The sequence below is a fragment of the Stegodyphus dumicola genome, chromosome 8 (assembly GCF_044657685.1).
Source record: "Stegodyphus dumicola isolate Sdum_Otavi_A_Nest chromosome 8, ASM4465768v1".
NCBI classification, from domain to species: Eukaryota; Metazoa; Arthropoda; class Arachnida; order Araneae; family Eresidae; genus Stegodyphus; species Stegodyphus dumicola.
This window is the reverse complement of record NC_140775.1, coordinates 131,455,233-131,475,555: the sequence shown is the minus strand read 5'-3', so window position 1 is coordinate 131,475,555 and position 20,323 is coordinate 131,455,233. Positions and strand designations below refer to the sequence as shown.

The 20,323-nt window shown below is 32.3% G+C and overlaps 1 protein-coding gene across 3 annotated transcripts in view; it reads right to left on the bottom strand.

The window, feature by feature from the left end:
* Sbf (SET domain binding factor) overlaps positions 1-20,323 on the bottom strand; it is a 320,087-nt gene that overhangs the window by 167,103 nt on the left and 132,661 nt on the right. For all 3 annotated transcript variants that reach the window (XM_085822442.1, XM_085822443.1, XM_085822441.1), the window contains exon 16: positions 2,612-2,680. In XM_085822442.1, coding sequence (XP_085678568.1) covers positions 2,612-2,680 — 69 coding nt within the window. The remainder of the gene's footprint in view (positions 1-2,611; positions 2,681-20,323) is intronic.

Below are 20,323 nucleotides of genomic sequence, written 5' to 3'. Positions count from 1 at the left end.
AAAAAACTATGAATTACATTTTAAAGCTAATGGAGAAGCATAAAAAGAGCAAGAAGGTCTCTTTATGGGAGCAACGATGTCACCTGTCTTGGCTGAAATTTTAGCTGATTAAAAATATTTTCCGGAGTTCTTCCCCAAAACTCATTTTTTGCAAAAGATATGCAGATGGTATTTTTATGCAGCAAAAACATTAAGAATATGAAGCTCTGCTATCTTTTATTTCAGAAACATTGCCTGACTTGCAATTTACGATCAATTAAGAAGTCAATAATAGCATTCAATTTCTTCAATTAATTATCTTCTAACTTTAAACCCAGCAATTCTTCTCAGACTACATTCTGTCACAAATCAATTGGCAACCTCACAATAATCCCAGTCAGTTCTTTTCTTTTCACGTGCAAAAATACAGCTGAATTCTGTTTTTACCTGAAATGTGCCAAAGAATTCTATTCTACACTGGAATTATGAGATACTGTACGTAAATATATACTACAAGTTCCTGAAACCAATAAACAGCCTCCTGACGTTTTTGGAAAATTTCACTAAGGTCAACAAACAAGCTTCTGTAAGCATTTCTCAAAACGTAAAGTTGTTACCAATGCAAACAGAAAATTTAATGGAATTTTTTCCTTTTATCCAATAACCTTGCCTATCTGCTCCATATTTAACAGCTGGTCAGCTCTGCCCATCTGGAAACAGTGAATTACAGATACATCAGACATTGCCGCAATAGATACTTCGGATGTATAAACTATCCAAATTCGCAATGAAGTTATACAGTACAAAGTCCGAAATTCGGATGTCCATTATCCGGAATGATCTAAAATCCAGACCTCAAAGCCACAAAGAATTAAAAAAATAAATGCCTTACGCATGTGCATTTGATTTTTCCTTCCATAATAAAACATGCGGAGATTTTCACTTAAAAATTCCGATTCTTAATTTCACTTAGGCACTAAATAAAATACTTCATTATGGAAAAACAATCATGTAAGCATAAATTTGTGAGATTAATAATTTGGATCTGTAGCTGAGTATCTACTTGGTATACGTCTCAAACCGAAACATTCACCTATTTTATATCCCTGACGCCGACCTAGCAAGTCATTATTTATTATAATTTGCTTTCATCACCACATGTTTATAAATACATGACAACTTCAGTAATAACTCATGCTGTGATGTCTAAACTTTTTTTATATTAGTAATTGAGAGTATGGCAACCTTTTATGCTAACATTATGCTTGGCGATGATTATAGATTTTTAAATACTCTAAGAAATGTCGACGAGGAAAAATTCAACAAAAATTTCTTTTCATATGCTAAAAATAGATTTTGTTAATGAAACATTTAGTGCTATTTTAATTAAGAATAACTGATATGTTATTCACCATAAACCCAGAAGCGGCAGCAGAATATGTCAGCACCGGACGGCAGAATTTAGGGAAGACGATATTTTTGGAATTTGGGGAAGCACCCAGAGGCAAAATTAAGGGGTGAGAAGTTTTTATGATTTAGGGAAAGCACTGGGATCCAAAGTTTAGGCATGGTGAAAATTTAGAACTTAGGAAAGTGCTTTGTAGCAGAATTTAGGAGCCGTAAAGACTGCACCAAGCAGTATCGAGCGCTGGCCCTAGGTAAAGCCTTAAGTATATGTGGGAGTTTATTTATTCAGGACTCGAATTAGTTTGAAGCATGGGCAAGAAATAAATGTAGGTATAGTAAATAACTAAACTAATACAATTCAAGCTTAATTCAGTACGCAATAGGAGCAAGACAAAAATTAGCAAAACAATTTGGATTTCGTTGCCAATCTTGTGATGAACAGCCAATAATGTATAACAGACACTGTTAAGCTACGCTAAAATTATCTTTACTGATTCTAAGGTATTTCAATTAATATAGCAGAATGCATTGCTCCCTGATCTTCTAATGTGATTCAGCTTATTATTTTTTGCAAACTGTTATTATTACGGCAATTTTATAAAAACTAAGCTTGAACTTTCTATTATGTCGAAAAGAGTTTCCAATTCCGGAGTTGTCAAAGGATCTACAAAGCGAAACCATGTTTGGATGTCCATTACACAAAAAGTGGAATTGCTGCAAAAAATGGATAAAGGCATATCTGTCTCAAAAGTATGTGAGGAGTATGTCATTGGAAAGTCCACTGTACATGATACAAGAAAAAAGAACATTTCGAGTTTCTTGTGGAAGCATCTTAAACAACTTACATTGAAAGAAATATTGAAAAGCCGCTTGAAAGAAGACTTTAAAAGTTGTTTCCACAACTTATACAGTTGAGCACAAAAGTGTGTTACGACCAATGGGGATTACTTCAAAACATATTAAAAGGTTAAGTTTTTCACATCTTCTGTTCTGGTGTTATTAGAGCAGTCCAGAAAATTAATAGCCACACCTTGTATTATATTATATGCAGCCAAATGTACATTTTTAACAAGTTTTTGAAATCCATTAATTTTTAAAGCATGCAAAACCAACATCGTGTAAATCGAGGGATAGATAGATGTATTCACATTTAATATAGCTATTTCATCTGGAATGTGTATTTACAATGACTAGACATAACAAAAGAAAGTTATCACAAACTCACTCTGCAAAATGCCATAGCCAATGGTAAAATAGCAGCAGCTACACCATATTCATCCATAGATGAATCATCCTAAAAAAAATTAGTTAAATTAATAACTTCCAAATTTGATATTTCAACAAAATGCATATTATAAAGTTTCAATTTAAATTCAATAAAGCATAGTATTGAAAGGATTGCTAATTAATTAAAAATACATACATAAAATAAATACATATTAGGCAATAAAACCTATTAAATACCAGCATCAATTTTTTTTTGGGAGATGTGAGGGTGTGTGTTTTACAACATTGCTAATAAGCACTCCTTGATTTTTGCAATGTGATTGGAGATTTATATATTTATTAAGGGTTATTTAATATCATACACTGCCACATAACATATTAAAAATACTTCAGTAACATTAAAACTACTAAATGAATTCTTGAATGGAACCTCAGTATTTCAACAGTCAATTCTCCTTTAGTAACTGCAAAACTGAAATTTCAAATCCTTACGTATATTAATTACAATAAAATACACTGTAACATATGCTATTGAAAGTAAAATGCAGAAAATCTTCTATAACAATTAATTTAATTTAACTGGTTTTTCTATGTGTAGTCAAACTACATTTATATTCTTTTTCTATAGCCACACACATTTATGGCTTTTATTAAATCACTACAATCATCAATTTCAGCATAAAATACTTTTATCACTACATAATTAACTTTTTTCTTATGAAATATCCTACCCAATGAAATATTTTTCAATCCAAAATTATAAGATTTTCTGAAGTGAATACATAAAGTTTGTACTGTTAAACAAATATAAGGAATTTTTATAGACATTGAATTATCTATGAATATACAAAAATTATGTAATCAATATTCCCTCCTACAATGTTCCCAATACTTAAAATAGTTTTGTGATAGTATGATCTTTTACTTCTAGAATCAACTGCTGTAAATCTGAAGTTAGTAATAAATTGAAATAGAAATTCCCATTATACAAAGATTAGTTCTCATGAGAAGAAAAAATCATACACTTCTATGTACACAGCGATGGATAAAAAGAAAGATGTAAAAATTTATGGTTAAAAAACAAACACTTAATTTCTATACAAAAATGTTCCAAAATTATTCAGATATGCTGCCTTTTGCTTACATTATTCTATATGAAATCTTGATAAACATTTAACTGTTCTATACATTAATTATAAACTGATACACTGTTCTGTCACAGAGTAGAATGTTGAAAATATAAAGATCTGTTTATTATTATTTTAGAATAAAATGAGCTAACATTTTGTAGGAGAAATTAAACATTTTAAAAGTTCATTACTTCATACACCTTCTTGATCATTTATATGATTGTGAAGTAATGAAAAATGCTTAACTGAGTGACATTTCACTGTTTAAAGGAATTACAACTATCAATAGACAAAATTAAATTAAAAATGTTTAGTCTACAAGAGATTTATCTTTAAAGTCCAAATTACTTGATTTAAAATTTATAGACCATTTTATGCTCTATCCCAAGAAAAATAATCAGATGGAATAGTGAAACACTACATTTGTTTCATAAAAGTACGATTTTGGATAGCGATATTTATTGCTTCTGGTGATTCCTATTGCAGTTTGAAGTTCTTTGCTAAAAAAATATAAATTTAATACCTTGTTATTAATTTATTATGTTACTTAATATCTAATCCTAAGACCATGAAAAATTATTACTGTATATTCCAGCATAAAACAGCTTCATATGCAAAAAAGAAGATCAAAATTTACCGGTGCGAGTTATATACTGGATACAAAAATGATAGATTTAAAAATAAGGAAAAGATGAACATTCAAAAATTAGATTTCTTTATATTCCTAAATGCTGTTTATTTAACCCTCTGAACAGTCCAGGGTTTTGACTAAAAAAGCACAAATTTGCCAAAACTACTGTGAGAACAAATTATTTTTTTGATATTAATGTAAAAACTCTCCTGGTATTTTGTACCTGCATTTGCTTTCTTTTGATATATTGCCTTAATTTCTTTGACATATTTTAATATGCACATATATCAAAAGTCTTTAATCCGGACCTCAAAACTACAAACTTTCTGCGCATGCATTAACGCATGCACATAATACCTTTACGCATGCACATAATACCTTTACACATGTGCGTTTAATGTATAACGGACGGTATAAGCTAATCTAAAATTATCTAATTATCCATTTCAGTTAATGTTGCAGATTGCGTTGTTCCTTAATCTTCTAACTGAATCTGGCTTATTATTTTTTTGCAGACTGTTAGAGCAATTTTATAAAAGTAAGCTTGAACTTTTGATTATATCAAAAAGAATTTCCAATTCTGGAACTACAAAGCGAAAGCATGTTTTTATGTCCATCAAACAAAAAGTGGAATTGCTGCAAAAAATGGATAAAGGCATATCCTTTGATTCTCTAACCATTCCGAAATATGTTTATCAATTTCACGCTGCTCTGTGGAGGGGGTGGACGTTGCGGCGCGCAACGAACTGGAAGTTGATTTGTCACCACTATCCTTATCTTCAGGGCAGATGTTTTTATTTTATTCGGCTTATAATTCCTTACTAAATGTAGTATTTCATCTCGATGTACTCCGACTTTGATATGATTTAAATCAAATTCCTCATCATTATAATTCGCTTCCGATAGCGAAGAAAGTGACAGAGGTTATTGAAAACGAAAAAATTTCGATTGACAAATTAGTCGGTATTCTCGACACAGGAATTATAGGACTTGAACAGCGGAACTTTGTAACTGAACAAGAAATTATGTCTGTTTATAGAATTAAAGAAAATGTATTATCACATAAAAAACGAAGCAACTTAAACAACTTACATTGAAAGAAATGTTTAATAAAGTTAAAAAATAAATATTAAGCTTTTTTTTTTTTTTTTTTTTGTAAATTTTGATACCCTTTAGATCATAATTGTTCTTTATTTCATAAATTACGGTTTCATATTTTTAATTTTATAATTTCTGCATGACATCTTACCAGATTTAAACTGATGATCTATAATCCGGAATCGCCGGAGTCCCGACAAATCCGGATTAACGACTTTTGACTATATACGCAAAAGATGTAGCCTGTTATATATGTAACTGTATCTTTTATTATCTTTAATCAAAGTGTTGCGATGGAGTTCTGAGTGTGTCTATGATTTTTTACTTTTGACAGTCTGCACATGTTCTAGCCCATACAGTGATGTCCTTCTGCATGCCAGGCCACACAAAACGCTGTTGAAGTAACATGCAGGAAGCTCTGATGCCAGGATGGGATAAATTGTGAAGGCTGATAAAAATAATAAATAAATGATAAAAATAAAGTCGAAATTTGAATGGAACATATGGCCACACCGCACTGTTTCAAGCAACCGGCATCTGGTCTCTTAACATGAAATGAAACGCTCTCACAAATGGAAAGCACAAATGGAAATTCCGTAAGCATGGAAAAAGTTTTGAGATATGGCTTTGTCCTATTGGGGAAATGTTCGTGATACAACCTTAATGACTCTCTTCCATTACAATTTACAGCCTCCTAAGATAAATGTCTGCTCTCTCAGAGAACATAAATGGCACCATCACAAACAAAATTCTCTAATATCAAAGACTTGTTTGAAGTCACATGATGCCATTCAAACTCGATAAAATTGCTTTGCAAATGATTTGATAATGCAAACTAAATAAACCTCCATATTCAATATTTTTCTTCTCAAAAATTCACCTTTTTATTTAAGCCACTACACTAAATTTGTAACATCGTCTGTTCTAAAAATCTTTTGCAAAAATACATACAACATAACTGTTTGTGACACTGCCCACAATGCATCCCGATCAATGAATCAACACTTCCAGGGCTTTATCATTATTAATGGTCAGATGTTTCAGTAATTACTATGATATTATGCAGATAAAGAGTTTTGTATACAAGGTAACCAAAAAAGCTTTCGCCGTTTCTGATATGACATTGGAAGAGCGAACCACAACATAAAAATAGTTACCAAGCTTGGCGATGAAGAGGTTAAGATGGGAGTCCGGACATTGACCAAGAGTACAAAAGCGCATAAAGGTACTTCAAACATAACTCACACAGCAACTGATTGTGTCGAAGGCACTCATTTGGAGATGTTTGCTGTATGATTTTTAAAGTGGGCTTGTCAGCAGCAGAATCAAGTCTCCAAATTTGCCAGGTTTGGGGGATGATGCCATTAACAAACAAACCGCTAGGCAATGGTTCCAGAAGTTCAGGTCAGGGGATATGTCGCTTAGTGATGCACCATGCAGTGGTAGGCCACAAGTGCTGGATGATGAGGCCCTGAGAGCAGCCATAGAGAGTGACAGTAGCCAAATATTTGGTGAGCTAGCTGCACACTTCCAGATATTTGATGAAACGATCAGACTCCATTTGCATATAGGAAAGGCAGGCATACAAGCTGAGCAAATGGGTACCCCACTCACTGTCTGATGCAAACAAGCAACAGCATGTCACTGCCTGTTATGTCATTGCTTACTCAGCACCACAAAGCACCCATATTTGATCGAGTACTCACCAGCGATGAAAAGTGGGTCCAGTATGACACACCCAGTCGTTCCAGATATTGGTTGTCGCCATGGAACCTGTGCGTCACACTGAGAGACCTTCTCTCCACTCACACAAGATCATGCTCTGTATCTGGTGGACTAGTCATCAAGTGGGCCAACCCATCATGGCAGGCCTGTACTCACAGCAGCTGGAACGTGTGGATCAGGCACTGATGCATAAAGAGCCACCATTGGTCAATCGTAAGGGTGTACTCCTCCTTCATGACAATAGCTCAGGAGGCCAGGAACACCATCCAGTGACTAGGCTGGGAGACACTAACCCATCCACCATACTCGCCAGACCTCATGCTAACAGACTACCACCTTTTTCATTCCCTGGACAACCAACTTCATGCAAAATCCTTCAACAACCAGCCAGACCTCAAAAAGGTCCTCATGGACTTCTTTGTGTCTAAGGCCCCGTTCAGACGAGGGCGTAAAGGACATAAGTGGTTAAAGCCGAGCTCCGTTGCCAAGGCAACCAGTCACTGCTACGTCACAGAATCTGGTTTAGGGCTCGTGGCACAAGGTTCCAAGGTTTCAACTTTACGCCGAGTTTGGGATAAGCGTCGACCAATCAGAGCGAAGCGGCTTTCTTAAGACGATTTCACAGTCACATCGAAAGTGACGTTTTTTTTTAAATATGGAACGCATCGTATACGAATGAGTTGTAATCGTATCCGAACAAAATAATGAGTTGCAATCATATCCGAACGAAATAAAGAGTTGACCTTGCAAGAAATCTACGATGATGACGTGCATTTTTTAATGAGTTTTTAATGCATTTTTTAATGAGTTTTTCAATTTATATTGAAAAATATGGATGAAACTCGTAAAGCGAAAGTTAAGCTCAGGATTATGCACGCTGTAGATGATTGATCCCTTCCAATATTTTTCATTTTATTATGAAAATTCTTTAAAAAAAGCATGCTTGCAAAAATTTTATTTTTTCTGTGTAAATTATTATTATTACTTTCTTTCTGCCTATAATTTTTTTAAAATTATTACTGTAATTTTTTTCCTGTTTAATTATTTTTGTATTTAAGAATAAATTTATTAAAAAAGCTGGAAATATTGTATTGGTATTTGCTTCAAATGCTGATTTTCTTTCCAAACAAACTTCATGAATTAATTTTACTAAAACATCAAATCAATATCAAGAATCTGCTGTTTTTTTAACAGTAAAAATATTACTTAAAAAAATTATTTTCACTTATTTAAGAATAGTCACAATAGTCAATTCAATAGTGTAAGCTTTGTATAAGTAATAAAAGATTAATCTTTTGAGAAAAATGCTCTTATGAATTCCAAGAAAGGAAAGATGTAGTGAAATATCCTTAAAACAGCAGTCAACAGTCTAGAAGTTTTGTCTCCTGTTAAAGTGCAGTTTTGTCTGTTCTGTTTTTTAATTACGTTCTCCATGAAAGGAATTTACTTTTAATGAAACTAAATAGCATACATAATTCATAACATGGACTATAATTTAATGAATAGTATTTGTTATTATTAACCACTCTTTATTACTATCATTTGAAAGGAGTTTTGATCATTAAATTCATGCTATTTCTCTGGTAGAAATTCCTGGATAAGGTATGAATGTTTATAATTTTGATGTATTTGAAGACTTGGGTACCTAAAATTTGTCAATGTGAAATTACTTTTGAGATTTGGTTATAAATAGAAATGACAGCATATCTTGAAATTAAATTCAGGGGTGCGGCTTATACATGCAAATTATTAAAAATAGATGTATACAAACAGCTGGCAAGACAGCAAAATGTATTTAATGATTGAGCATAAAATACATTGTTGGGTGAACGTTTCCTAGTATTGTACTAGTTGTGCTTGCTGGTCATTGTGACCAGTTGTGGATACTAGTACTAGTGATAATTGATACTGGTAGTGCAGCAAACTACTATAGTGATCGACAGGGACAGTGAATAAGGAGTGCTAAGCACACATGTTTCACTGTCACAGAAACGTGTTCCTTTTGATTGAAAATGATAATAATAATAATAATAATAATAATAATAATGTATGGTAAGTACTGTTTTTACCTTAACTGCTTTCACACCTGCAAAATAGAAAAATATTATATACAGGCTATCTGTTAGTTATCCTCAAGATTTTTTTTTAAAATTAGGCATATTTAGAATATCGTATTTCTCCTAAGAGAAATTATATATAAAAATTGAAGAAGGTTTTATGTAGTATATAAGGACATAAGTGGTTATGCATGTGCATGTTTATAGTATAGAGAGTACTACATTACAATGCAGAAATATTCCATACTGCTTTGTACAGAAAGATATGTGCCAAAGTATTGGTCTTTCAAAAAAATATCTCTAGACCATTTTGTTATTTTTCTGTTTTTACCTTCTTCCTTGCCTCTGCAGATAAAAGATCATTCTGTTGAGCCGGTACAACTTTGTGGCGAGTTGAAAAAGCCATGACACAACAAAAAAAAAACAAGCAGAGCGAACGCGGGAAATCAATCGAGCGGGAGAACAGCGTTGTAGACATTCCACGCACGCGCAAATTTAGCTTCTCTCATTGGCTATGGCTTACACCTCGTTTTCGCAGGTGTGAACGGGTCTCCCGTATTTTATGCCCTTATGACTATGCCTCTATGTGCTTTACGCCCACGTCTGAACGCACCTTAAGACTCCTGAGTTTTACCACGATGGCATTGCATAGCTAGCCGCTCATTGGCAAAAGGCACTCGATGCCAATGGTGATTACTTTGAGAATTAGTGGTGATTATTATTTGTTTTATGGCTTTTTCTTTCTTACTGTCAAAATGGCAAGAACTTTTTTGGCAGTTGTATTTTGACAGTTGGGCACACACATAAAGCTTGGCATGAAATGATGTTATAGAAGAGATTAACTTTTAAGACTCCATAACTTAAAACTCACTTGAAATGGCAGATTATTATTCTTTTTGATTTTCCAAGATTACACATATGATAGTAATTTAAACTAAATAATACTAACTTTAAATTTACTGCCACATATTGTTCAAACAAAGTTTGGCCACAAGCATCTTTTAGCAATAGGAGGAGAAAAGCAATCTGACGAAAAATGGTGTGAACTCTTCATTTATAGCAGCAATTACATAACATGCCAGAATGTTCTCGAAAGTACTGCTCTAGGGTAAAGATCTTGAAATTGCGTAACAGTATAGATACTGTGCAGATGACCGAGATGACTGTAGTGGCTTGAAGGTGGCAGAGTGGAAAGCATGATGATGCAATTTAGCACAATGTATCTTGTAAAATCACAATCTTTATTTTTTTATGTATATCAAAGCCATCCTTTTTCAGATAAGATGTTTCCTAATTATATTTGAATACAGCAAATTTCAATTTGAAGTACGACGTCATCTTAAGCAAGTAAGCAGCATCAGCATGGATGAAAAGTGTCTTACCAGCAGGACAGCTTACGCGAAAAAGGGAGAGTGTCATAGCACTTTAGAGGAAGAAGGTTGGGAAGCGGAAAAGTTTCAGTTCACAGTTTTGGCTTACAATTAATTTGATTGGACAAGAGGTATCTGCATTAAAACATTACGTAAGATAAAAAAATCTGGAACCTGTGAGAAGAGATGAATTTAGTGGCAGATCACCAAATTTAAAATGTAAATTTTGAGGTCGCCAATTATTTTTTTAAAACAGCTATCATATTTTGTATCATATCATATCTTACATATCCTCCCCTTCAAAAGAAAGGTTGGGTGAGCAGGATGGAAGAAAAAGCATTAGAGCAGCAAAATGTGAAAGATATAATTGTGAAAATGCAAAACATATTAACTTTTAAACAAAAAATTATTGTCCTAATTTTTTGATTGATATTTTGACTCAATTTGACATTTCATTGAAAGTTGCAAAATTTTGAATTTAATTATTAATTTTAGCACTGTATTCTTTTAAAACAATAGCATATTTTAGAGTCCTGAGGTAAGAATGTCCAATGAAATTTTGCAAAGTTCTTGATAGTTCCACACGGTATAAAAGTTCAAATTTTTTCACAAAGTAAATGTTCAAATAAAAGTCTTTCCAATTCTTGTTTATGAAAATATTTCTATTATATTACAGATTCAGATGCCAACTTTCATGTTATTTGTTAGAATTTCCATAATTAAGTATTTTAAGGAAGGCATTTTAAAATATAACAATTTTGTAACACATTATTTATAAACACCACAAATTTCAAACTTTTCACTATTATTAAGACATTTAAAATTTACTCAATCTTTACAAAACTTGAAGACTCCACAACTTTCTCTAAATACCAGCATATCCATCATATTGGTTTATCAGTTGGACAAACTGGTGTTTATTCTTCACCAGTGGCCAAAAGATTTGAAAATTCAGCAGTTACTGTAGAAAAGACCTCCGTTTCTTCGATAGAGGCAACTGGCCTTTTTTGAACTGCTGTCATTCCATTATAAAAACTAAAAACACACTCTATTTTATATATATATATAAAAAAAAAAAAAAATACTTAAGATTTAATAAAAAAGGTATTTTTTCATAAGGTGAGAGCCTTCAACGCTTATCTTGAAAACATTAAAGAAATTCCTAGAACTTAAAATTTTCAAACAATAATTTCATTCTTAAAATATAGTAAAAATTAAAAAGTATAAATTAAAAAAAATTTAAACAACAGTACAAAAATATTATTCATATTAGAAACCTTCCCTAAGTAAAACCTTCACATTCTTTACGTAATTTTTATCAAATTCAATATTTCCCCCCCCCTCCAATTTAGAAAATAACAAATAACATTTTAAATAAATCATAAAATCTTTAAATTATAAACTTTGATCTTAAAATGATTTAAGCAAAATATTACCATCAATAAATCATAATACAATAACTTAAAAATGCAAAGTTTTTTCTTTTTCTTTTTTTTTCCAAAATGTTATTTACTCAATTTGGAACTTAATATCACCTCACTATCACATTTTATGACTTTTGATAATATTGCATTCTTTGAATATGAAGAATTTGCCGAATAAAGCAATGAACATGAAAAAGAGGACAAAATACTGTTTGGTATTTCCCATTTCACTAATGAGGCTGCTGATCTTCAAAGCCCTTTGGATTTTAATTTTCTTTCTATGCGATGATCGGAGATGCATAAACATTGTGAATATTCGAAGCGAGCGAGAACCATAAACCATATTTCACTTCGCTGCAGCATTGACCTTGATTCAATACACTTTTTGATTCTGAACTTGCAGATACTCGATGATTTTCAAAGCACTTTTTGAATATGCCGTTAAATCACACACTGGAAACGAACTTGATGATTCACTGGACGTTTGAGGCAGCAGAGTTCGAAGACCACTGGGGACCATTTAAAGATTGCACCAGGTTAATCCTGTGTTTATTTTTTATAAATATGTAATGATTTTAAAATGCATAGATGAAAACAATGGAACTTTTAACAGCTTAGATACTGCATGGATGACCAAGAAGACCATAGTGGCTTGAAGGTGCCAGAATGGAAAGCATGATGACACAATTTAGCACAACGTATCTTGAAAAATCACAATCTTTATTTTTTTTTACGCATATCAAACCATCCTTTTGCAAATAAGATGTTTCCTAATTATATCCGCATACAGTAAGTTCCAATTTGAAGTACGACATCATCTTAAGCAAGTAAGCAGCATCAGCATGGATGAAAAGCGTCTTACCAGCAGGAGAGCTTACGCAAAAAAGGGAGAGTGTCATAGCACTTTAGAGGAAGAAGGTTGGGAAGTGGAAAAGTTTCAGTTCACAGTTTTGGTTTACAATTAATTTGATTCGACAAGAGGTATCTGCATTAAAACATTACGTAAGATAAAAAAATCTGGAACCTGTGAGAAGAGATGAATTTAGGGGCAGATCACCAAATTTAGAATGCTAATTTTGAGGTCGCCAATTATTTTTTTTAAACAGCTATTATATTTTGCTAAATCTTACATATATATATTATTTCTTCAACATTTCCTGTTTTCCCACCTACACTTTTCATTTCCAACCCCACATTGCTATACAAAAAATGGTTCTTTATATGCATCTTACCTGCCCTTAAAGTTTGGCCTATGAATTCAGGGACACCCTGTACATGTTAACTCTTAGCTTTGTTTTCTCTTATCACACATACCTGCTACAGTACGAAAGAAGCATTTTACAGAACATTACACTAAGAAAATGCATTTATCATTGTCAAAAGCAACTTCTTTAGTGCTATTGTCATGACGGGTTGACCACGCATGCAAAGTTTAGCTGAACGGCCTGCAACGCCTCTCTCTCACATGATTTAAGTTGGAAGAGAAGAGATTGATAGTGGCGAAGTAATGAAAGTGACCTGCTGTATGCCGCCATAATAATAAATGTGGTTTCTATTTTTGTGTTAACTATTTGTTCTTGTTTTGTTCATGTGTCAATAAAGTATTCGTCTATTAAACGTCTCTTTTATGCAATGCCCACATTATGAGCAAGTCTACATTAAGAAGAAAATACATATATCCAGAACTCACACGTCCAAGAAGAAAGGTATGACAGTGGTGTCAGCAAATGAGGATATATATCATTCTGTGAAGTTCACAAGTAAATGTGTAAGTGAGTCCTCAGAAAGGTAAGAAGTACTTTGTTCAATTTATTTCGTGATAAAGTGAAATTTAAGGTTAGCAAAGTGGCTGAAGAGCTAACGAAATCTAAGAAAGAACGGAGCTATTCGTTCAGCCTTTACTAAAGTAACAAGTTCTATTGAATTCTTAATTGCAACCAGTAACATTGAAGACCTAGAAGAATCACTGGAAATTTTAAAAGTAAAAACTATTTCTTTGAGAGCATTAGATGAAAAAAATTAAAACTCTAACTGATATTAATGACATTGAATCCGAAGTCGAAAGTGCCTTAGAATACGAAGAAAAGATTACAAAATGGAGTTTTAGAGGCACAAAATTATTGAAAGAAAAAAGAAATAGCAATAATTTGCTAGTTTCTAATGGTTCTTCTAATGATAGTAATAATTTATCTATTTCTGGTGTCAATGAAATTTCTGATTACAATGTTAAATTGCCGTATTATAACTGATAAATTTTACAGAAACGCTGAAGTGTGGCAGACATTTTACAATTCTTTTGAAACAGCAATAAATCAAAACGAAAAACTATCTAAAGTGAATAAGTTTAATTACTTGCTTAGCCTGTTAGGCAGTGCAGCTTTAAAAATTATAGGAGGATTTTTCTTTATAGCCAGAAAACTACGATGAAGCACTTAAAATTCTTAAAGACAGATATGGTCAAAAAGATCTCCTTATTAATTCGTACATACATAAACCATTAAATTTACCACCTGTCTGAAGTTCAAATGATATTCGGTTTTGAGAGAATTATACGACACATGTAACGTACAAGTAAGGTCGCTAAATTTGATAGAAATCAAAACTGAATCATATGGAAGTTTACTGTACCCTTTATTAATGAAATGTATTCTTCAGGATATAACCCTTGATTTTGCTCGCCAGAAAGCAGATGAGGAAAGTTTTATTGTCGAAGACCTCGTGAAATTTCTAAAACGAGAAACTGAAAGTCACGAACGAACTTCATTAAATTTATTATATTCTAAGAGTTACACGAATTTCCACACTCAGAATTCATTCAACGACAACCCGTTTGGCACCAGCTATTCCTCTAATGTAAGCAAAATTGCAGCTGCTCGAACTTTTCCTTGTGTATTTTGTGAAAGCGAAAATCATGTTTCGGAAAAATGCGTTTTGTCCCTGGAAGAAAAAAATTTTAAAAGCTTCTAATCGGCGTTTTCTTTGTTTCGAAAGGAACTGTAGGATGAAAAGTTGCCCTTCTCAATTAAAATGCTCAAAATGTAATTCTACGTATCATAATATATTGTTGCATGAAGATAAGGAAAAGGTTAATAAAGAAGAAAGTAAGAATAATTCTAAAGCCGTAACAGCAAAGATTTCTTCTAAATATTTTAGTGTCAATCAAGAAGTTAAGAAATTAATCGACGACTTGCCAACTGTTAAAAGTTAAATGTGATGGTAAATTAATTAATGCAGTAGCAGATACAGGCACATAATTAACCGTTGTCAAGGCTGACATTGTACCAATGGTGTATTTAATTATGGCAAAGCACACTAGGGCTATCTGCCTAAGAGGAGGAATGCCTTTCGTGGAGGACTTTCTTAGGGAAACTGGCTCGTATACACGTTACACATGGGGAAAACCACGAAAACACCCATGCAGCCAGCCCGTTCGCGGGATTCGAACCTCGGACCGAACTACCAGTGTTCAGCGACTTTACCGCTCGGCCGCTGGTGGGCGACATTGTACCAGAAAAATATCGTACACCACATGGAAGTGTTATCCTCATGTCAGCTTTTGAACAGTCTTTAAACGCTCTTCTCATTAACATACCTTTACTGATGTATTCTGAAGATGATAAATTTATGTCACCTATTTTTATGACATGTACACAGCTCAAAAAAGGGGGGGAGGGGACAGTGCTATATCTCCTGTTCTAGTGGGCCAATTGACAAAACTCAAAATGCGTTTTTCATGTCTCGAAAGTGCGACTTAGGATATATATTAGATTTACATATAACACTATTCTAACATAGGTATTTTGACACAAAATTGGACTTTTTCTGAAATAACATAACAATTTTTTTCCATATTTCGATTCTACGAAATAATTATTATATTATATTAATATCTTTTTATTAATCTCTCTTTTTTTATTAAACTTTTTTTAATTTTTCCCTTCACATTTCGAAATTTAGGTTCATTCCAAATAAAATTAACCCATTTTTGTGTTTTATTTTTTGAATTTCCATTTTTAAATAATTTTTATAAATTTTTCGAAAAAAATTTTGAATTATAACCCATCAAATCTTTACCATCATCTTAAAGTAGGTGTATTCTAAGCATACCTGCAAAAAATTAGACTTTTTTATTCAAAATTTTCTAAGATATATACGAATTTACATATTTTCTTGTTTTGAAATTTGGCTTTTTTTCGGGGGGGGGGGGGAGTGATAATAATGCTAAATGTGGTTTATGGATTTTTGTTACAGTGAATTACCACAGCTATTTTTAACCTTAAATTTCAAGTAAAGTTTTATTGAGAATTAATTTTATGAAATTTTTTCCCTCAATGATGCATAATAAATATTTATTAATACTATATGAAAAGCTATTTTTTTTAAATTATAGATGAAATTATTCAAATTTTTACCTATTTTTTTTAATTTCTCTTTCCCCCCCCCCTCTTTTTTTAAAAAAATATATTAGAAAGAGTAAATTTTTATCTTCGGAGTTTTATCGTCTGCTACTTTACTTTAACTTCATTTAAATCGAATCGTCTAATACTGAGAACTTTCGTTTGATGTTTATTTGCATTCTACGAAATATTTTATGACATTAACTGCATAATTTATTTCTAAACAAGCTGTTGCTTATGAAGTGGCTGAATACTATTATCCATATATTTATAGAAACATAAGATTTAGAATAATCATTTTTATAAAAGTCAAATTATGATATAAACATACAACCCTCTAGAGACCAAATTAATGGAAGTTCAATGCTTATAGAAATGATCTGCAGCTACTTAATGGCTGGATAAGTCAGCAGGTTCTGTCAACAAGTAAGAATAATTATATAAACGACACCCAAATTCTGGATTCAATTAACAATGAGGGTACGATGTTTATTAAATGAATTTAAGAAGTTTTTAAACATAAAAAATCAACTCATTTTTTATCCTAAAATGTATTTTTATGCATAGCGTATTTTCATTACATCCTTAAAATTCTAATTTAGAATGTAATTGTCAAGAACTGAATTCTAATCATCAGTAATATAACACGTAATTATTATGGTTATTAATAAATCCCTCTTATAAAGTAATTGCAAATATTTCAAAAAAACTTTCTGTCTGAATGCAAATACTTCTAATTTTATGTTAATCAAGATTGCACACGATATTATTTATTAGCACTTCAGTTCTTACTGTCAGCTCTGGTAGAAGTTACAAATCAATTATATTTAATTAAGGAATGACCATCTAAGTTTAGAAACAGCATACCGTAACAGCAATTCAATCATTGGTGTCATATCTTTCATGTAACTCTTGATTGGCAAACTACATGATTTTTAATGAGTATTTAGGTTTTGCTAGTAACTTCAGTTGGAAATCCCGCTTAAACTAAATTAGTTGGTTATTTGAACATAGAAAGAACATGGGAGCTATTCGTTTGAGATGCTTTCATAGAGAACCTTTGTAAAGAGAACCTAGAAAACTACGAAAACCAACCATGCAGCCTGGGTTAGACTTCGCAACAAACAATTAGTATGTAACAATCTTCAAATGCTAGGCCACTGGTGAGGCTCCAATTAAATCTCCAATTTAATATTTTATTTGTAAATATTTAAAACATTGTTGTATTCTTATATACAAAAAGCAGAATTTAAATTCTGTTAACTCGTTAGTAAACTACCAAGCCATAGTGCAAATGAATATTCAATTTTTTTTGCAATAATTGTATTCACTTAATATTCTTGGAATATGAGCCTAAAGAAGGAATGTTCTTGGAAGATTAAAGAAGTGTTTAAATCCAGTGATATTAGGTTTGTCTTACAAGCTCAGAATCAAAACGATTCTGCAATTGCTCGAGTAGTTGACTTGTAAATGGCTGTGAATTAAAAACAGATGACTTTTAATCTTATGTTGTTCAGTCAGAAAACGTATTCCAAATGTTTTGTATTGCATGACAATGCATCTTTTCATTATTCAACAACCAATCGGAGAACTGCTTGTATTCCGAAAACTAGTAAGTGTACTCAATTGTCCTGCATGTTCTTCAAATTTGTCTTCTTGTGACTTTTCTTTTTTTCCAAAAACTAAAGTTGCCTCTGAAAGGAAAGTTTCTTTGACATTGAAGAGATAAAAGGAGTATGACATCTACCTTTAGAGGCATGTCAAAAACAGATTTCTACAAGCCTTCTCTTCCATTACATGTTACGCATTCAGACAAAAAGTTGGATCAGCGTAAATTCTATAATCTATTTTTATTACACTCTGATTACTTTACTAACATACAGTGAACCCATACTAAACCTTTTACTTCAATTTCAGTAATTCAGAATTTTTGACGGAATTGTTGTTCGAACTAGGACTTAGAAGATAAGTCAAATTTAATATTTCGATAATCCAATAAATTCAAGGTCGAAGTTTCAAAAATTTATTTTCGGAGGAAGGGGGAATTTTTTAAGTTTTAGTTCATTATCCTAAGTATATTTGCTTCAATTCTTTATTTTTTCCATAAAAGTGAAAATCTTATGCATGGTATACACATAATGCATAGCTTCAAATTAAAATTTAATATTATACAGGGGGGTTATAATTAAAGTTCCACTTTGAAACGGTCATAAAAGGAAAACTACTGGATCAAATGTTATCAAACTTGGTAACCGTGCAAAGGAGGTCTTAAGAATTTATTTTAAGGGAGAAAAAGAAAGCTCAAAACCTCACTACCAGGGGGGAATTGGTGCTGTATGCAATATTGTTAAACAAAATATGGGTCGTAATCTAACTTAACCTTTTGTTACACTTAATATGTTGCATACCCTTAAGAAACTTCGAAATAAGCAAAATACCCTTGAGTTAAATTCGATAAAAGTCGAGTGCGCCATCCGTTTAAGGGAGAAATTTGTCCGTGAAAACCACGAATTAATGATTTGAAAATGTGAGATCGCAAATCACTCGCACAAGTGCGCACAATCTGATACTGAAGATACTGATTCAAAACGCTATCGATTTGGGCCAAAGAAATCCCTCATGTTATCTACCTAGTTCCATTGCATTCACCTACTGCATTCGATTGCATAGCAGTCATTTCACACCAATGACAGCTAGTTTCATAACTGAACCATTTTTCTCTGAATAGCAATCGACAACTGGACCACTGTGATTGCAGCTCACTTAGAGTCAACGTTAAAATGTTTCGTGATGCATGAACTGCAGTAACGTGGCATTTTAGATACTACGATTTTTATGCAGGGCTGGGCCCCCTCACATGTGTCACACAGTTACTTAGGCAACATTTCATGAATGAACGTCTTATAGGCCAACACTTTCCCTCTTCCCACCAGACCTCAAACCCTGTGACTTTTAGCTATAGGATTATCTCGAAAGCACTGTTTATGGTGATAATCTAAACAATTTGACAGAAATGAAAAATGTGATACTCTGACATGTCCGTAACATTCCTCCTGACATGCTAAGAGCTGCTGTTGAGAAAGCAGTAACAGGATTTAACTTGCTTTCGGAAAATACTGGACGCTACATTGAACATGTTTTGTAACACATTTCGAAAACAATTAAACACATTTTATACCGATGTTTTCATATCTTATTTCATTTAACAATATTGCATACAGCGCCTTTTTTGCCCTGGTAGTGAGTTTTTGAACTCTTTTTTTTTTTTCCGCAGAAAATAAATTCCCATAACCTCCTTTACACGATTACCAAGTTTGATAACATTTGGTCTGGTAGTTTTCCTTTTATGACCAGTAGTTTATTATTTTCAAAGTTGAACTTTAATTATAACCACCATGTAAATTAAACTTTAAAAGTTTGACAGTTTGGTTCATGTACCACCTTTAAAAATATATATATAAATATAAATTTTTATATTAATCCTCTTAGAAAGAATGTTTTAAGAAGCTAATTTTTCTCTTGCGTTATAGATTGTATAAAAATACATGATCTTTAATATGATTTAGATTGTTTCAGCCAATATAAGAATCGAGTCACTCAGTGGTACAGAATAAACACTGCTGGACTGTTTTATTTCTTTGTCAGTTAGCAAAAAATCTTTTAATTAAAATATTTATCCTTTGGACTTCGCTTTAAACTTTATTTATAGTTAAAATGACTGGAAAATGAAAAGCTGTCTTCAGCTGAAATGCAATTCATGTAATATTTTTAAAAAATTGACAAGAATGCAAAATTTATGGAAATCTAGCAATCGAAAAATCTTAATTTTCTTGTGTGAGCACTGAAAATAACTGTAGAAGGAAAGAAAAAAATTAGGG